Raw genomic sequence first — 18952 nt, 5'->3', positions numbered from 1 at the left:
GCTCCCAGGTTTCAGAAGATAATAAATCCAAGGGCTTGAAACTTCTGCTAGACCTGCAGGATGACGAGCAGTTGTTCTACACAGAGTAGGGTATCTTGTCTTCATGAGAGAGTCCTAAAATGCCACAACGAGGCAGGAGATGGGTTTTCTCAGAGAGGTCAGAAGGGGCCAGAGCCCCTGCAGACTCTAATTGCAAAAGGGCTATCAATTAACCTCTTCTCTTCATATCTGAGCCCAATTTGCCACTACAATGGACCACATCAAGCTGGAATAAAATGACATATGATCCAGCAGTAGAGTTTTACATACATTTTGTGCTGATGAAAGCACCTCTATAAAGTGTAAGCCAGTACAGAGCTGGGTTCAAACTGCACGTAGTAATTGTTCTTCAGATAGTCAGCACAGGGTCTATAAATTTGATTCTCATTTTGAGTGACAATGGTGTAAATCAGAAGTGATTTCAGAAAAATAAATGGAGTTACACTCATGTAAAAACACTATATTGAAAAATCAAATTCATACCCTTAGTTGAATAAGATCAAGTCAGGAGTTCCAGGATTATGGATAAAAAAATACGTAGAACAATATCAGAACAGAACAAAACCCTAGTATCTAAGTACAGACCAACTTACTCTCACCTGTATGCTCAGGGCATTTATAAAGTAAGAAGTAGCAGAGTGGACAGCAGTCCTGAGCAGAATCGTGTACCTGTATATTGATCTCATTTGATTTCATCTGCATAGTTCTCTCTATCATTGTAATCTAAATTGTACACTACAGCTATTTTAAACACATGGTGTCTTCCCACTAGGTGTGCTATTAAGAATAAAAATGAAATTCTCTTCCTCTTTTTATTCATTTTTTATTGCATAGAAATTTCAAGGCTATTTTCTCTATTCTTCACTCTGGCAAATCTTTATCAGTATAAACTGGGGTAATATTTAAGGAATGTTGGAGTAAAAAGCTGAGGAAGTCCTTGAAGTTTGACCACAGCATTTAAGGTTGTCATTCCAAAGTTGCTGAGTGCTGGTTTAGTTTTGATCCCACTGAAATCATTGGTAAGATCTCCCTGTCCTCAGTGGCAACACAAGCCAGGGCTGAGTGCTTTTGAAAATCCAGCTTAGAAAAAAAGAGAGAGAAAAAAAAGACGACATTTAAGGGTTTCTTTCACCGACCATGACCCATTTCAAAGCATGTGCAAGCTTATGCTTCTGCCATGATTCAATACTTACTATGTATAAAAGGCCTGCTTCTCTATTGTCAGCACCTATTTCAACTCTACTGAGTTGATCCCGATTTAAGCCAAAAGAAGGACTTGTCTACACCAGAGACACTTAGGTAAGTGAATCCAAAAATCAACTGTGTTTTGAAGTCAAATAAATGGCATTTGTTGTCTCTGTGAGAGCTACCCACATAGGGACTGATGTGGATTAGGAAAATCACTTTAAATTCATACTGCCGGTTATTTTTGATTAATTTACCAAGTGTGCCCAGGTAGTCAAGCCTTGAGAGATGTAAAAGCATGGTCAAGAAAGAAAATCCACAGACTTTGTGTTTTCCTTTTGCATTGAGATTTCAGAGGAAAAATTAAATAAATGAAAGGGAAAAATGGAATGAGTCTTACTTGTAAATAACGAGTTATCCTCATCTTCATCTTCCTCCTCTTCTGCTTCCTGTCTTGTGTAAAGGCAGGAAGAATCTTCATAGTTGGGTTCATGAGGCACATTTTCTTTATTGTCATCGCATTCGATTACAACAGTTGGCACTTGTCTCATGTCTGGAAGGCCTCCAGGTCCTGTTTTTGTAACACTGTCACCAGCATGTAAACCAGAGCTGTTGGGAAAGAAAAACGAATAAATAAACTACAAGAAACACCACAACGGAAGTTAGGGTTGCTTCTCTTGCTGTATTTAGGAAAGTAGCAGTCTTTCATCCCTTTTTGAAAAGAAATGAGGACAGAAAAATCTTCATGACCAGCAAGACATCTAATGGGTTCATTCAGTACGCATTAGAATTAAGCTACAACACTTGTCAGGGAGAGGTAAGACAGCACACAGGCAAAAATACAGGCAGCCAGAACTGAGAACCAAAGATCTGTGGCAAATACAGCTTCAAGGCTTAATGGAAATCTCCACCATCCACTTACGGTGACAAACATGTCTTCAATCTGATATCTGTGCGATCTCTCTACAGGCTTGCAGGCTATAAGGAGAAAATATTTGACTTGAATGGAGAAAGTGGAGTACAAGAGTAGAAGGAAGGAAAACAATGGATTTAGCGAAAGAGCATAGAAAGGCAGCAGGAACCTACGACTTGGACTGTTTGGGCAAGGAGATGTTGATTGACTTGGGGAGAAGGCAAGGGTGGGTCTGTGTGAAGGGGCAAAAACAAGCATGTGAAAGTGGATTTGGAGAAAACAGACTTTGAGAGCTGCTGAGAGTAATGAGGGAGGGACCTAACAGTTATATGTTATGGGGGCTGCAGTGACCATATCCCTTCTCCTGCCCCCAGCTGCCCATTCCCACCACCTCTGCCCCCAGCACACTTTGGTGTGTCTGCAATACCGCTTGCGGAGCTGTGTGGATACCTGATCAGCTTTTTTTAACCTGGGTTCACAACACAGCTATAGAAACAGGTGAAGCAGCACAGCTGAACTGGCAGCACAAAAGGCAAGAAGAAATAGGACCAGCCTCCACTTAGCATTGCCATGGAGGATCATGAAACTGTGTCCTGAGGCTGGGCAGGATGCAGAGGAAGGGGGAGGCAGAGATCAGCTGAAAAGGAGACTGGGACTAAGTCGCTGCAGTGAGGGAACCCAAAGTGTATTTTCTAAACAGTGCTTCGCAACTTCAGTGGCACCCCTGTATCATAACTTTTGCGTGAGTACCTTAAAACCTTGGGAAATCTACATATGTGCACTGGAATACCCATTGAGTCAGGAGACTTTAATAAAATATTTTCAAGCCTGCCAGAAAACATGAACTGACAGATGGTTTTAAATTTCTCCTTCCTATATTTGCATCAGTATCATCCCCCCTGGGAACACATCAACTGAAACTGATTATTTCCCTTTTACCTGCCCTCTGCTAGAACATTACAAAAAAATCACAGAGGGGATAGAAGATCTACACATGCTGTGACTCCAATAAGAAGTGCAACCAAGGTCATGTTCACTTTGCTGGACTTGGCATGTGGTCTTACAGTACTCAGAAGGAAATGCAGATGCACCCTGGTATCATCTATCTACATGCAAATTTGGGAAGCATAGTGGTCATACCTATTTTTTATTCTCCATTACCCTAAGACATGTATGACATGCCAAAAAAGCCAGGCCCTGGTCCTCAATCTGAATTGGTCTCTAAAGTCATATTTCTTTTGTCACATAAACCACGGTCTGATAATTTCCAACAGCTTACTGGGTTCAGACCAGCATTAGTACTGCTACTGTTTAGCTCTGTTTATGTGTTGATCTCAAACTACTTTACCAAGGAAGATATCAATACAAGTAAGGAAACCGGAACATGAAAAGTTGAAGACCAAAGCCAAGCAGCAGGTGAAAGGCAAAGCCAAGAATACAACCAGAATTCACAGCCAAGTTTTATCTAACGGCTCATGTTGCTTTCCCTGTATGAAATGAAAATAAGAGACTTCTAGGCAAAAGTGATGGCTCCTGAAGATTATTTGTGAGTCAGCAGAAACTGTTCTCCCTCCTAAATCCCAACTGAGACAACAGCTGTATGAAAGCCAGGGAATATCTGCCTGGCAGCCATCCTCTATGTCAAACTCCCATTTTACTTTCCACAAGAACACAGCTGTGAAAACAGATGCCCTGGCCAAGTTGCACTTGAAGCACTTGTCAAATTTGGGTCTGACCTGACCCTCAGCTCCCTTAAATATTTTAGCCTACTCAGAACCCCGGAGGCATTCCACATTTTGAAAGAATGTTTTATTTTGCCTCTTAGATCATTTTCTGCTGAGTCAACATTTTCTGCTGAGTCAACTTGAAACATTTCTCTTCCTTCTAACTCTAAAGTTGATGTGGACTCTTAAATGGCTGCTGCATGACATCTCAGAAAGACTCTTTTAAATGTACTTGTGGGTATATAATGCCTGTCCATATGGTGCTTAGGGATTAAGAAGAATAAAAGGCTTCAGTTCCTGTGAGCAAACAATACCATGTTGTTATCGTTATATTCCGCTTCAAAGAAATCATTTTGTTAATTGCAACATTTACTATTGCAGATGAACAAACAATGAGATGCACATCTTTACTGGGTCTCCGTGAAGAGACAAACTCAATTTGCTCAGTCATGGTCCACATTTTGTATCACAAAGTATGAAAGATTCATGAAAAACTGACTTGCGAATTTCTATATTAGATCTCAATGAATTTGACCTAAAAGTATTTTTACCCCCAAAATAGTTGAGCAAAAAGTAGTTCAGCATCCAGGATCATTTGGTGCTTCACTATTCTGTCAAGGATGTATGTAGGTTACAGACACATCCATATGCAACTGCACATAGGGTAGCAGAAATTAAAGTGGTTCACTAATTTAGCTTACCAAGCAGGTATCAGATGGCAACAAAATTTACAAATGACCATACTAGATCTTCATTTGAACTAGTGATCCAGAAGTAGAAGGCTTCTCATCTCATCATAACTTTTCTGAATCATCCACTCTCTTGATAATACTACTTTCTATTTTAAGTCCCTCATTTTTCCTGATGTTTTGTGTTTTTCTTGATTGAAATCAGCCTTCTCTGCATCATTTCTGACTAAGTCAGCTGTCTAAGCGTAACACTTGTGAAATACTTGCAGTATTGCAGTGTACTTAAGAAAGACAAATCAAGGTCACTGGCTATTTCCATTGTGTATAAATTCCTCTGTGCCATTAGTAAAAGAAACACTTTGTAGGGTGGTCTACACCATAGATTTTTTTTTTTAGTATTATTCACCAAAACCACATTATTGTTTTAAGCAATCCATTTTAAATCAGCTTTATGTTTTGCAACAAAATTAGAGATTAAAGCCACACCTAAGCAAGTACTTGTTTTAAGAAAATCTTAACACATACATTTGAATAATTCATAGCTGACTAGTACAAGCACTTGCACTTACTGCAATATCATCTTTATGTGATCAGAAGAGCAAAAAAGTTACACCACTATGGCTTAAAACATTTCTAGTGAGAAAAGATTTTAATGAGAAATCAGAATTTAAATATATTGATACTCATGTTACTGATGGAATCTAAAAAGAAAAAAGTGAAATCCCTCCCGTAAAATTTAGTGAGAAAAAACACATACTTCTCATCCGTCATCCTAGCCTCTCTGATTTTTGAATAAAGAGTTTAATTTTTATCAGCAAGCTTTCAGATCCACAGTACACTGTTTTGTGCTTACCAGTTAAAACAAAAATCGGAAACACTTCAAACCATTGTATATACATATATACAATGCATGTGTGTGTGTGCGTGCGCATGCAAGAGAGAGAAAGAGAAGGCATAGCTATAAATATTAAATGCTTCTCTCCTTAGGCAATGCTAAAGTTTAGACAAAAAGCAATTCTCCTGACAAGTTTTATGGAAGATAAATGTTTTCTGACTCAAATATGTTTTATAAGATTTACAAGACAATGGTAGGAATGTCTAATGCATTTCATTTCATAAATCTACAGCTTGAAGCGACTGGATCTCCCAGAGGAACTGGTCTCACAGACTGTCTTTTGGACACAGATTTTTCACTGCTCTGTCACAGATTTAATTCTAGCCCAGAGTGAGATATTGCCACTTAACAGCTCTTTAGTATTACACACTGAATAAACTGTGGCCTTGATTCAGCTGCTAGTGTACAAGCGCCCACAGAATAATTGAAATTAATTGTCATCTTACCAGACAGACCAAGAACTGTACGGGCAAGGCATAAAATAAGACTATCTCAGATCAAGAAGCTGCCTCTCTAAGTCAAAATTAAAGATATATTACAGTGGCACAAGGATGTTTTCCAAAGCTTCTTTTTCTGCAGCTTGTGACACACTGCTTTTGCGCATGGTCTTGCAGGCTTCAATTCTCTCAAGTTCAATTAAATCAGGAGAATCAAGACCTCTGTGGATTTTGGCGGCAGGGATTATCAGATTTTCACTAGCCTTTAAAATGCATTCTAAAATGGTAAAAAAAATGATTCCAGAATCTAGAATTTTATTTTATTTATGTTTCACCCATATCTTTTAGGTAAAAGTTGAAAATTGTTTGCAGTTTGGACCCAAATTAGCAACAGAAGTTTCAGAAGAAAGGTAACGTGGAAATTACACTCCTTTCTGTTGCAACTTAATCTATCATAAAACTGGCGATTTTTCAGGGAAAATGAAGGCTAACTAGAAGGACAAATGACAAGTCATAATAGTCAAATTATGATAAGAGATAATGACACCCTTCTGAGAACAGGTAACAAAGAGATGTTGTGACTGCCAGAAATTATTTGCAAATAAGTATTAAGTGTGTAAATTAACTTAATGTTCTATAGTGTCTATAATAGAACTGGGGAAAAGATCCAGGAATTAACTCAATTTTAGTGATAAGAATGATTGGGACTTGAAGAGCAATTATATGCTTTGAATATAACTCAAAACATTAACTTATTAATATTCATTAGATCTATGTGAGGCAGTAATTTGTAACCACTCCTACAGAGGGGAAAACAAAGGTAGAGAAGTTCAGTAGTTTTCCCAAGGTCACACACAGCAAAATAACTTCTGGCTTCCGTTCCGGTACAGAGGGACGGCTCATTTTTCTTTGAAAAGCTTCTGGCTCATTGGTAAAGCACTGATTTCATGTATCAGTCTTCAGATGTTGTTAGACTATCAGAGACCAGATCTGCTAAAGCAAAAAATCCAGGCTGCTGTAAGAAGGGGTTATTTTCTTCTTTTATTCCTTGCTCCTTTCCACCCTCATGGACCTGGTGGAAGGATGAGTTTTGAGGTCTAAGAAAGGTTTACTGGGATAAATGTGGAATTGATACAGAGTGGTTATGGATTCAATGCACACCAGTGGAGTTTAACAGACTAGGGGAGATTCCACTGCATCAGGAGCAAAGAGACTAGACACTGGAAAGAAAAAAATAATTTTCATCTGGAAAAAAAAAAAAAGAAAGAAATTGAGAGCAGAAAATTGATTTGCACTTGTCTACACCTTATTAAAAACAAAATCTTATTCTAAATAACACTCTATTATTCTAAATAATGCTTGGCAGCATTGCCACTGCAATATTGAGGCAATTATTTTAGAATATTATATGATTTCTTTGAGATAAGGACTGAGATCAGCAGAAATGAATGACACCAATGAATTTAGTGTTCCCCAGAAGAAGCCTCAAAGACATGTCAGGATCTCTCATCTTCTCAAGATTACTGACCCAACAGCAGTGACCGAGTAGCATGTCATCTGGGAAGAAACTGTAAAGCTCAGGATGTCACTGCATATCCTATGCATGTGAGGGATGTGAGCACATTACCAAATTCCAAGTAGAGGAAAACAGGTCTAGTAGATCAAGTAGACGAAATCAGTGCCGCTTTAAAGGCCTTCAAGACTTCTAAGCTGAAATGTCCAATGACATATACTGCAGTCTGATTTCCTCTGGGTTTAAACCAGATTTTAAGATTAAGTAAAAAGATTAAGATTAAGTAAAAAGAACCACTATCAAAAATACTAGAAAATAGTAGTATTTGGCACAATTAAACCCCTCCCAAGTTAAATAACATATTTTAAAAATCTGCACAAATCTTCAAGAGAAGAAAATTTACTAAGATCACAATGTGGCTTGGAAAATCAATTAAAAAATTTAACAGAAAGTATCAGCTCCACAGACCCTTTTGTCTGTACCTACTATGAAAATAACAATTGCTTTTGCAGAGCAAATAGTCATCAACTATTTTCTCTCTTGTGACTGCAAATGTTATTGATTTATTTTGACAAGGAAAACAACTGAAGTACTCAATACTTTATTTCATGATTGAAATAATAGTTAATCAACCCAAAAAAGGTAATGAAAAATCAACTGTGCAATACTGTGCACTAGGATTCATTTTCATTTTAAATGTGAAATATCAGTGCCACAGCCTTTTCTTATTCTCTTTTGCAAAGGGAGGTAATTGCTTCATATTGGAAAATGAACTCTTGCTTATTCAGCTTTTAAAATCAGCACAGCTTCAGCTTCAAATTAATAGTTAAAACCAAACAGCATCACCTTCTTTAGATCAGTTAAACATATTTGTAGGCATAAACTTGACGGAAGCCTAGAAAATGGAGCATTCATTGCTGTGGGGCAACAGATGCCACAATGAAGTCATACTCTGAGAAATATCACTGGGCTCAGATTAACAAAGTGCCTTTTGCACGCAGCGGGAGCAGACTGTATGGCTAATGCCCCCACCTACGTTGGGGATGGCATGAGCGGTGCTGCCCCCAAGGAGCCTTTCGGAGGCATGGGTTATCCTCTGCACTCAGGGCATCAAGCCTCAGGGCGACGTAGATGGATCTGACCAGCCCTGCTGGCAATGCGAGTGGTAATTGGGTAGTCCTCGGGCACAGGGCACGCTGGAGGGATTGCGGATGCTCTTTCCGATCCTACTGCTACAGCCCTTTTATTGATGGCAATAGGAACCTCCCTCACAGTTTGGCCAGTTTCCCCCAGCAGAGGATTCCCTGATGCTGCAGAAAGGTAAGGCCACCTGACATAACCCCAGAGTTTTTTCTTGATACCCTGCTACTAAAATGTGCTAGCAGGGTGGGACAGCCTCTGGTCACTTAACTATTTTATTGGCAGTACAGAGAACCTGCCATTCCCATGTGATTTTTTTTTTTTTAAACTGTGCAATATAATGAAGGTAACATTCTCACAAAGAAATATTGGGGCAAATCATTAGGCATTTTTTCTGTTAGAACAAATATTTTAGCCTCCTGTCTAAAAGAAGGATGATCTGATGCTCCTGGTTATAAGCTGATTACAAAGCTGCCTTTGGTCCTAAATAGTACATGTCATTTTTGACTACGTTCTCTACTCTTGGACTTGCTCAATTGTCATCTGCAAGTCAAAATAAATTTTCCAAAGCTTGCTGATCTTGCAGTTCATGAGGACAGCTTGCATTTATACAACATGCTTCACTTATTCACATTATCTGAAACATCAGCCAGAAATATTCACAAGAGACAGTTATAAAAAACAGCCCCAAGGTAAGTTCTGATTAAATGTATAACCTTCCTCCAGATGTGATTGGATAAGAAGGTAGCTGCTGTGGAATGGGTCTAACATTCAGTGTAATCTTCGTGGAAAGTAAAGCAAAATTATTACTAAGCAGCAAAGGCAGTCTGACTATACTGGAGTGTGTCTATTTGCATATATTTATAAGCATACCCAGACTCTTATAGAGTCATTTCAATTTACAGATTCAGTGTGGTTATTTATCTGTTCTAAATACTTATTTTAAAATAATCAAACATATCATTTAATTTACATTAATAAATTAATAATTAATAAAAATAATTAAAGAGTACATTAAAACCTCTCTAAGTAACTTGTAGCAGTTCTCAAAAGCTGTTATGAGCTAATCAGTAATGCTAATCATATGCCCTGGTAGTGCGGCACATTTGGCTTTTATTGTTCTTTTTTCTAAATCTCCCACTTTCTCTCCTTTTTTGGGGGATCCTCCATGTAACCAGAGCTCTGCGGCTATACACTCTACACTATATACTGCAAGCTGGGCATGTCCTACTATCATCTTCACCAGTGGTATTACCTAGCTCCTTGAACAGGACAACAGGATTCAGGAAATTTGATCTCTTCTCTGTTCTGCCACAAACTTGCCAAACAAGCCTGGAAAGGCTCTTTCCCTGGCTCTGTTTCTCCAGCAGTGACTCTACTTTACATAAGTTTTTAGACCTCCAGAGGAGAGGCCCAGTTTAAATGCCAAGTATCATCAACATAACTCAAGTGGTGCTATTGATACTGAGGCCAGTAAGAAACAGTGCACATCGATATGTAATTTTAAAAGTTTATCCGTTACCTTTCTAGCCTTTGCATGGTCATGGCTAGCGTTTTGTTCAATTCCTCTATCATCCGGCACCCCGAAGGGTGAATGGGTAACGTGCTGGACCCAGAAGGCAGGTGCTGGCTGTGGCTGCCGTACTGGAGCTGGTGCTGGTGAGCTGCTAACTGGGATGGCAGGACAGTGTGATGGTGTTGAGTCAAAGGCTGCTGGGAGCTCTTCTGTGTGGAATAGGATGAGAGAGAGAGGTCTGGCCCCCCTAAAGGCATGCAAATCATGACTTTCTTTGGAGGTAGTGGAGGTGACAGTTTAACTGGCATACAAGGCAGTTTCACAGGAGCGCCAGGATCTGCAACAGAAGAAAGAGAGGTCCTGGTGTTAATTTTCATGGCAGTAAGATGAAGATTATAGCATCTGCCTGGGTGAGCAGGTACTGAGGTTGCTAGTCAACACAAGAGAGGAGCGTGCACGGGATTTACCCTTTTCCTGATGTGATGAACACTTCTACATAGCTTGCATCAGCACTGTCTTCAGAAAAAGAACTGTTGTTTTGCAACACTTCTGAGCCTCACAAAAATATCCCAGGGCTGTGCATGCTCCTTAATAAACACATTAAGCAATGCTTAACGAGGCTTGTGTCACACTTCAAAGCTTTAAAGCCCTAATTCTCCAAAACTACCCTGTGAGGTAAGCACAATGTCTCCTGTTCAACAGGCGTGTAAGCAAGAGGGAGAGCAGTTCAGTGTCTGAAGCTACAGAATGACTCACCACCATCACTGCTGGAATGAAGACTCAGAGATTCCTGATCTTTCTCAGCTACTGCAGTGCAATTACTGTGTGCCATACTTCTTACAGCTTTGGAATGTGCAAAACATTTGGTGCTAAAAATTACATTACAGGGAAAGCAAGAAAAGATATAGGATTTGAATAATAAACAGGAGCAGTCTGAAAAAACAAAGGGTACAGGAGGAAAAAATGATAAAGGGCAGAAGATCATTAGGATTAATGTATTCTTTTAGAGAAGACTTAGCAGGCACTTTTTTCTGGACTCAGGCACTGAATTTTAACCTTTTTCACTCTAGGCTTGTTCCTTGAAACACATAGTTTACCTGTCAGGTAAAGACTCCCCTGACTACCACAGGAAGTTAATGAGAGGTCCGCAAGCAAATGGCACCTCAGTGTACTGCCAGGACTCAACGGCTGGCGATTTTTGGAGTTACACTATGAAATGTTTTCAGAAAGGAGCAGAAGTAGAGGGAAGACTTGAAGCTCCCAAGATGGGGGGTGGTGATGGGGAACGGCCACTGTGTATGTTAAGAACAAAGAAAACGAGAGGAAACATATATCGTCCTACTAGAACAAGCCCTTTCCAGGCTAGAATACCCCTGACGTTCAGCTCTGTAACACAGCTCTGTGGACAGAGCTTGCGCACTGTTTGGCCTCTTGTTACTTCAGTTCATGCTTCTTGCTGCAATATGGTAAATGAACTGAGGGCCAGAAGCTTCTTTTGACCTGAGGAAAGCTTACCAGATAAAATGTTGCTCTTTAAGTTTCAAAGGTCATTGCTCTCCTGAGCTGCATTAGATTTTTAAAGCCCTTTTCCACCTGGTTCTTGTTAGCATTTAACTATCTCTCTCCTTGCCCCCATTATTCCTTCCTCCCTCCTGGTCTCTTCTGGCTATCACCTGAACTAGTATCTGTACCTACTAGCCATGGTGCAGAAGGTTAATACTAGGACTTCCAAGTGCTAACACTTCTTGAAAATGATTAAGGACAGTGAGGTGGAAAAAGGCCAGAAATGGGGCCAAGCTCAGGTTTGACATTAATCTTTTTTTAGTACTAGTCACAGCTTCATTACATCCACAGCATCCACTTGATACCAGTGCTTCTGGCACACTAGAAACACAGTACACAGCATGTGCCAGTACAAAGACAGTCAGTTTTCCCTTGCTCCAGATGGGTGAGGCAAAAGTGAAAAAGAAGCACAGAAGAAAGTGGTCTGTCCATGTTGTAGAGCAAGAGTTACAGAGAGCAGAACCAAAGCCTTCTGGCTTTCAGTATTATACCACATCCACCAGACACCTTGCCTCTCCAGAAAGCAGAAATTCTTATGATGGCTCTACCAAGGCTGAAATCTAACTCATGGGATTGCCAAGCTACAGGTACTGCTCTCTCTTCTAAATCAGGCTGTCTTCTGGAAAAGATCTTCAGGATTTCCTCTTCAAGCACAGAAAGATCTCCAAGTTACTGCTTTATTTTCTTTCATATACTTTAGCCGTGTATATTTTCTCTTTGTATCCTGCACAAAAGAACACACCATTTTCAGTAAAAGGTAAATGAAACAAACAGTAAATTGTACAGAACCCAGAGAATAAGGCTCCTATGGGATTTGTAGTAACAAAATGTTTTCATACGCTTGTGCTACAGGCAATCTTACTTCTAGGGCTGGCTCTGATCTACAAAGACTAGGTTGAGATGATCTGCGCTTCTCCTCCATTTTGAAATGTGCAGATTTGCCTGTGTTGGTTTTGAATCCTTTACTGATGTATTTCAATTAACACTGTCATCTCACAGTGCTGGTGTCTGGACATTCCTCCATTCTGTGTATGATGTAGGGGAAGTCATCCTTCAAACAGGCCCCGACTGCAGGTACCTCTTGCTTCTGACTAACTGGAATTATGAACTGGGTTTGCCATTTTCCGTGATCCTGAAGATTAGAGTGTATTTTGTGTTCGGAGTGAGTATAACAAGTCAATTGATTCAAGCACGGAGCAAACAGGAATCATTCCATCTTTCTTCTAACTAGAATGAAAAATTTCTTTTCCTTTCCGGTGCAAGCATTCACGAGGTAGGGTTGTGACACAGGCACTGCAGCTTCGGAATAGCACAGGAGAATAGGTCTAGCTTAATTATCCTTACTGAAATGCATGTCGAGTAACAACATACTCTATTATGAATTAGATGAGTACAGTCTGGTTTCCACTGCTCACAATAAGGGTATGAGGCTGTAGTTTCTGCTTAAATTTGAAGAAATCTTTCACATCCACTTGTTTGCACTGGTATCGGTGCTGGGGTGACTCTACTGGACACCTGTTAAAAATCCTGTCCATTATTTGTAATGTAAGGTTTTATTCAGACAGACTCTCTTTCACCCAAGTTCTTGAACCTATCTGAATACGGCCCCTCACGTCTGATAGAGCCTTGAAAATGAACCAGAGGCATTAAATCTACTTGTCTGCCCTTCACCTTCATGAGAATTCTACTTGTCTGATTAAAAAAAAAGACTAAAAGGAGAACAACTGCAATAACAGGAGAGTTCGATCCATTCACTTGAAAGCATATCAGTATATCTTCAATGACATCAGTAATGGAGACAACAAGCCTTGTACTGCAAGTTTTACTGAGCTGTCAGATCAGTGGGTATTCTGAGCAAGTCTTGCTCAAATCCATGGGCTCCAGTCACGCTGTTGGAAACTGCATTATTGTCATCTACAGTAAATGAGAGAACAAACTGATCCCTGCGTGTAAGAGTGTCAGATGATTGCATTTTACAGTTTTGTGTGTTTATTTTTATTTCACAATGTATGTATGTGATATATGAACTGTGGGTCAAAACACTTATTGTCTCCAGCATGGACTATCCATCAGACATAGACATCTGTAGATGAATAGAAGCTGGACAGGGGAAAGATAAAAAAGGAATCAGTGATAGATGTCGTCTCAGCAGAATATTAGTGCAGTCTTAAATCATTGCACAAAGCACTGATATGAGAGAAGAGAAGCAAGCTGTGTGAAGCGAGGTGTGCAAGTCTGATTAATCTCTTTTGGATGAGGTTCCTCATATTCAAGAGAATAACATGCAATCTTGCAAGATGTTGGTTCCCAACGGGGTTGTGACCACTCAGCACTGTGCATGGTTACGTCTAACTATGCCAGAATCAATGAAAGAGATGTTAGACAGAGAAAACTTCCCACTGTTGATGACAATAAATTACTTAAAAGATAGTCGTGGATGCTACATTTGCTGCACATCAGACACATGACCAGCAGGTTAGCCCTTATGTCTTCCATATAAATCATTTTGCTATGTGTAGAGTTGCCATATTTCCTTTTTGATTTTGGGGAGACAAATACACTTTCAGTCACTGCACAGAAAGCCTGACCACATGTGGTATTTCTGAAGTGGTTGTGTTACAGAGGAGCTACAGCATGTACACCAAATCCGACACTTTCCAGCCACTGAGAGTTGGTCAGCACATGTTGAAGATGAGGAAGTTCTGGGTGTACAGCAGCAAATACTGCTCCAGAAGGGCTCCTAGAAATGCTCATTAAAATCCTCAAATCCTGCCCCAGTACAATTACTGCATGGAGGAGAGGGCATGCCTGGGAATCCTGGGCTGATGGCAGAGCTGACTAAGTTTACTATGCTGCCACCAGGAGAAGAGTTGTTTCTTGACTCCTTATGATGCCAAACTTGAGCCAGCAGTGCGCCCTGTCAGCAAGGAATTATCCCCCTTACTTTGATTACTGTGTCCAGTTTTGGTCCTCCCAGTACAGGAAAGACATTGATAACCTGGAGCAAGTTCAGGAGAGGGCCCCCAAGATGGTTGGGGCTGGAACACTTGCCCTGTGAGAAGAGGCTGAGGGAGCTAGGCTTGTTCAGTCTGGAGAAGAGACTGCTTTGGGGGGACTTGACAGCAGCCCCCCAGCACCTATGGGGAGGTTATGAAGAAGACGACAGGGCCAGGCTCTTCACAGAGGTGAATGGTGGGAGGATGAGAGGCAAAGGGCATAAGCTGAAATTAAAGGTTCAGCCTGGGTATAAGGAAACCCTTTTTCCCCACGAGGACAGCCAAGCAGTGGAAGAGGTTGTTCACAGAGGCTGTGCAGTCTCCACCTTGGAGGTTTTCAAGGCCTGACTGGATAAAGCTCTGAGCAACCTGTTGTGGCCCATAGCTGGTCCTGCTTTGAGCAGGAGGTTGAATTAGGGACCTCCTGAGATCCCTTCCCACCTGAACTGTCTTATGATCCTATGACCTTTGATGTAGTATATGCAATGACAGGCGTTACAACCTGTCATAAATGTATTCAGTTCCTCTTTAAATCCCATCCCAGGAATTCTGCAGAGTTCTGCATAAGGGAATACTACAGTCTACATGTGAAACAAACAGCATGGCCTGTTGCAGGGGGCATAGGGGAAATGAGGTGATGTGACTGATGTTCACTGTGAAATTTTGGACAAGAAGCTTTTACATTTTCAGTTCTTATTTCTGGGAATCACTTGTGACTGAACAGTGGGAGTCTCTTCTCCTATTTTAATGGAGTTTTGAGCAGATTCATGAAGACAGATTAAAACTGTGTTCTCAGAGACTTGCAAAGCATCTCCCGTTGACTGCAGGAAGATCTGCAGGCATGTCTTCAGCGAAGATTTCAGTGAAGACTCTGAAATCCTTTGTTGTTCTTTTGCACCATGTGTGCATCCAAGGTTGAGGTTGAGTTTGGAGAATGCACGTAAAGCATGCTTAGCTTTGAAAAGTATGGCTCTGCATGAACTCCCTGCATAGCCTTGAAGTGGGCTTTAAGATGAAAAGATTTCCTGCTACCTCTGTGTACCAGGTACTCTTCTCCTGTGCTGGGGAAGAGGAGATGCTTTTGCCCTGCTGCCCCTCCTGCAAGTACACAGTGTAAAGAAAATTTGTCCCCATCTGAATGTAACACGTCTTCATGAGTGTACCGAGTCAGAGCAGAAAGCAGGAGGTAATGTGATGCAGTAGGAAACTCATAGATAATGTCATGGGCTCATCTACAAAAGAGCCTTCTGAGACACATATGACTGCTGGGTTTTAAAATACTGCAGAGAATATTTATTGGATAAACTGTAGTTGTAAATACTTTTATAATGTTGCAACTAAGAATCAGCTGTGCTGTGATAATGCAGCAGGATGATAGGCACCCCTGTTCTCAAACCTTGTCCTTGGCATGTCCAAATTATCAGAAATTACTTTTAGGGACTTGCAACATTTCCTACCCCATTAAATGTTCGCTTTTAATTATGAATTAGTTCTCACTGTACAGAAACATAACTAGAAGGCATAATCTCAGATCCAAAAATGTGCCTTCTTCTTAGAATGTTGAATGAAGAAAGCAAGCAAATGGAAAGTTTTTCAAAGATTAAATACAATAGCTGAGTGGCCAGATATGACCAAGACTACACCCTAGCGAAAAATTAGATTAACTTCAGGCTAAAATTCACTAAGGTGTTGCTGAGATCCCAGTTTGGTCACATACATTTTGTTCTCAGATGTTTTAGAGAACTTCATGGATGACTGAAGGTTCAGTTCGTTGATTGGCAAATTTCTAATTAATTCCAGAAATCATCATCTGCACTGGTGAGAAGTAACAGCTTGTTGAATCAGGACCAAAAGGAGCTTAATATTACTGGGGACCATTGTCTATTAAGTCAGATTTGACTAGTCTTCTTGTCACTTTTGGCCATCAAAGATCTTATGATAATTTGGGGACGTAAGCCCAGTGGTCCAGCTAAATTTGGTTCCAGATGATTACTCAGTTTGTTCTTCAGTTTCTATCAAATAAGGGGGCTGCAACTGTTGTCCTTAAATGCCTGTGTGTGGATCCTGGCAAATTCAAAAGATAAAAGAAATTCTGTCCATGAAGGTTGTCTAATAATAACCGTATTTGAAAACCAGCAGAAGGATGACCAGGAGATAACTGGCCAAGAAGAAACGCAGAGCAGTGAAACAACTTTATCGAAACTGCTAAGAATCATATTTTTCATCTAGATTTGCCTGTTTTGTGCTATGAAGAAATCACTTAATCATTAAGAGAGACATATTGCTTTACTCCAACAAGGGAATAGCTGGAGAGCCTGCATGGGCATTTCTGTATGCTGTACCTATGATAGGGAAGTTCCTCATGGTGGCAGCTTCAAGAGCAGGGAAGATGGTGCAGGGCAAACGTATCAAGCACACTTCTGCAGCGGCAGTGGCATCACTCCCAGTGGCTGCTTTGCAGTCTGCTCTTGGCTGTGTGCGTGTGCCTGTACTGTCCTATCCCCATAGTACCGGAGCCTTGAAAATAAGCATGCCAAGGTTGTGTGATTTATACTTGCTAGAAGCAATTCTCTCTTCCTGTAATCTTTAAAACTCATTTTTTTCTTTCTCATTCTCCCCAAAATTAAATTTCCTCTTACTTGTTTATTTTGGGCCTACTCTTTTATGTGTATTTCTTACTGAGGAGAAGGCCAATCTTTGCCTTGGCACAGGCAGATAAATGTTTGAGATGGTTCTCAAATGCTTTCAGAGGTGAAGATTTTTTCTTTTCCATTGCTATAACTTGCATTAAGTCCTTTGGCAAACTCCTCAGGTCAGTCTTTATGCCTATATTGAAGAACTTTTGGATAAGTTCTCACCAAGGTGGTCAGACTCAAAGGAAGCTTTTCTTTCCACAATTTTTTTCATTTAAAATATTTCTCCTTTTTTTTTTTTCTGCTGACTAAGCCTACAGTGATTTTATATTATGTTTTCAGTTGTATTTGTATAAAATAAATCTGCTTCTATTAAATATAAATCTATATGTATACACACATATACATACAAATATATATACATATATATCTTTCTCTCTCAAATAAGACTGAAGTTCAGAGGCACTTCTGCATCTTCACATTCAGATGTGTACCTGAACCCATCACAAGATGACATTTCCTCTCACAGTCTTCTTGCAAAGATCTACCAGACCATTTACCACTGTCACTCTCCATTAGTCATGCTTGGTATGCTTTAATTTGTCCTTCAACCTTCTCATAAAATCTTCAGTGGAAACGCAAGGAGAACACAAAAGTCTTCATTTCAAACACCAGAATTCTGATTTTACTTGTTTTCTCACACACAACCTGAGGATGTCTCTGGAATAATTAGTAAAAGAATAGCATTAATTCTGCTTCTCGCTGATGAGGGTGCTTCATTAGGATTGATTGCTCATTTCTAAAGATTGTACAAGGCTAATATAATTACCAGTGGAGAACACAAGGCACTGAGCAATAAATATATTCCTGGACCACCGAAGTAAAGGGGACCTTAAGAATAAGCTGAATGCTTTTATTTATAAAGGTACGTATAAATGAGGCTTTCAGAGCTACCAGAGACAACCATCAATTAGGTTAGGGTCCTATGGCTAAATCTGAATATCTGATCCTTTTTCCTGAGGATTGTGTGTATGCATGTACAAGAGTTTGTGTGTATGCACATACAGGAGTTTCTTTAGGACCGGATGAGAGACCATTAAAGGCCATCCCAAAGTAAGGCAAGTCACACTTCTGTTTCGCTCTCACTGGACAGTCATCACTGTCAAACAATTGATTCATGCTGGTAGTTTGAGACCAATTCCACTTCACACAAATATTTGGGCTGCAAAAAAACCACCAGAAGCACCCACCCTTTGATTTTTTTTGCTATCTCATACAATAGGAAGGCTTGTGAATGATGGCCACTAAGTACTAGAGGGTTATTTTCCTATTCCATTCCGATTTGTTGTATTTTCTATGCTGTGACTTCATCTCGGAACAGCTTCTTGCAACTTGGACAGAGAGTTATGGGAGCTCATAGGAAGCTGGCATTGTCCCCACCTGAAGTCAGTAATACTGTTGCCTGCTTTTCCAGGCTGCAGAACTGCCCATTTGCTTTGTAGTATAAGGCAGAAAAAATTAACTGGTATGTGTAGATTTTGGCAGGCAAGAAAGTAAAGAGATTCCACATAAAATGAACAAAACTACACAGAACAAAAATCTGCAGCCATCCAAACAGAAACATGAAAACACTATGTAGAGATATGAAAGAAAACCAGAACATACGCTTTCTTAATGAGCACTCTCCTGATTTTATATCTTAAGTAAAA

General features: G+C 40.1%; 1 protein-coding gene across 1 annotated transcript in view; it reads right to left on the bottom strand.

Moving 5' to 3' along the window:
- Positions 1 to 18952, bottom strand: part of PHACTR1 (phosphatase and actin regulator 1) — a 322202-nt gene that overhangs the window by 47096 nt on the left and 256154 nt on the right. Inside the window, exons 8-9 of the mRNA XM_067292380.1 lie at positions 10058 to 10388; positions 1625 to 1833 (exon numbers count right to left, since the gene is read on the bottom strand). Coding sequence (XP_067148481.1) covers positions 1625 to 1833; positions 10058 to 10388 — 540 coding nt within the window. The remainder of the gene's footprint in view (positions 1 to 1624; positions 1834 to 10057; positions 10389 to 18952) is intronic.

The sequence above is a fragment of the Apteryx mantelli genome, chromosome 2 (genome assembly GCF_036417845.1).
Source record: "Apteryx mantelli isolate bAptMan1 chromosome 2, bAptMan1.hap1, whole genome shotgun sequence".
In the NCBI taxonomy this organism is placed as follows: Eukaryota; Metazoa; Chordata; class Aves; order Apterygiformes; family Apterygidae; genus Apteryx; species Apteryx mantelli.
The sequence above is the reverse complement of the archived record's forward strand: the minus strand, read 5'-3'. Positions and strand labels throughout refer to the sequence as shown.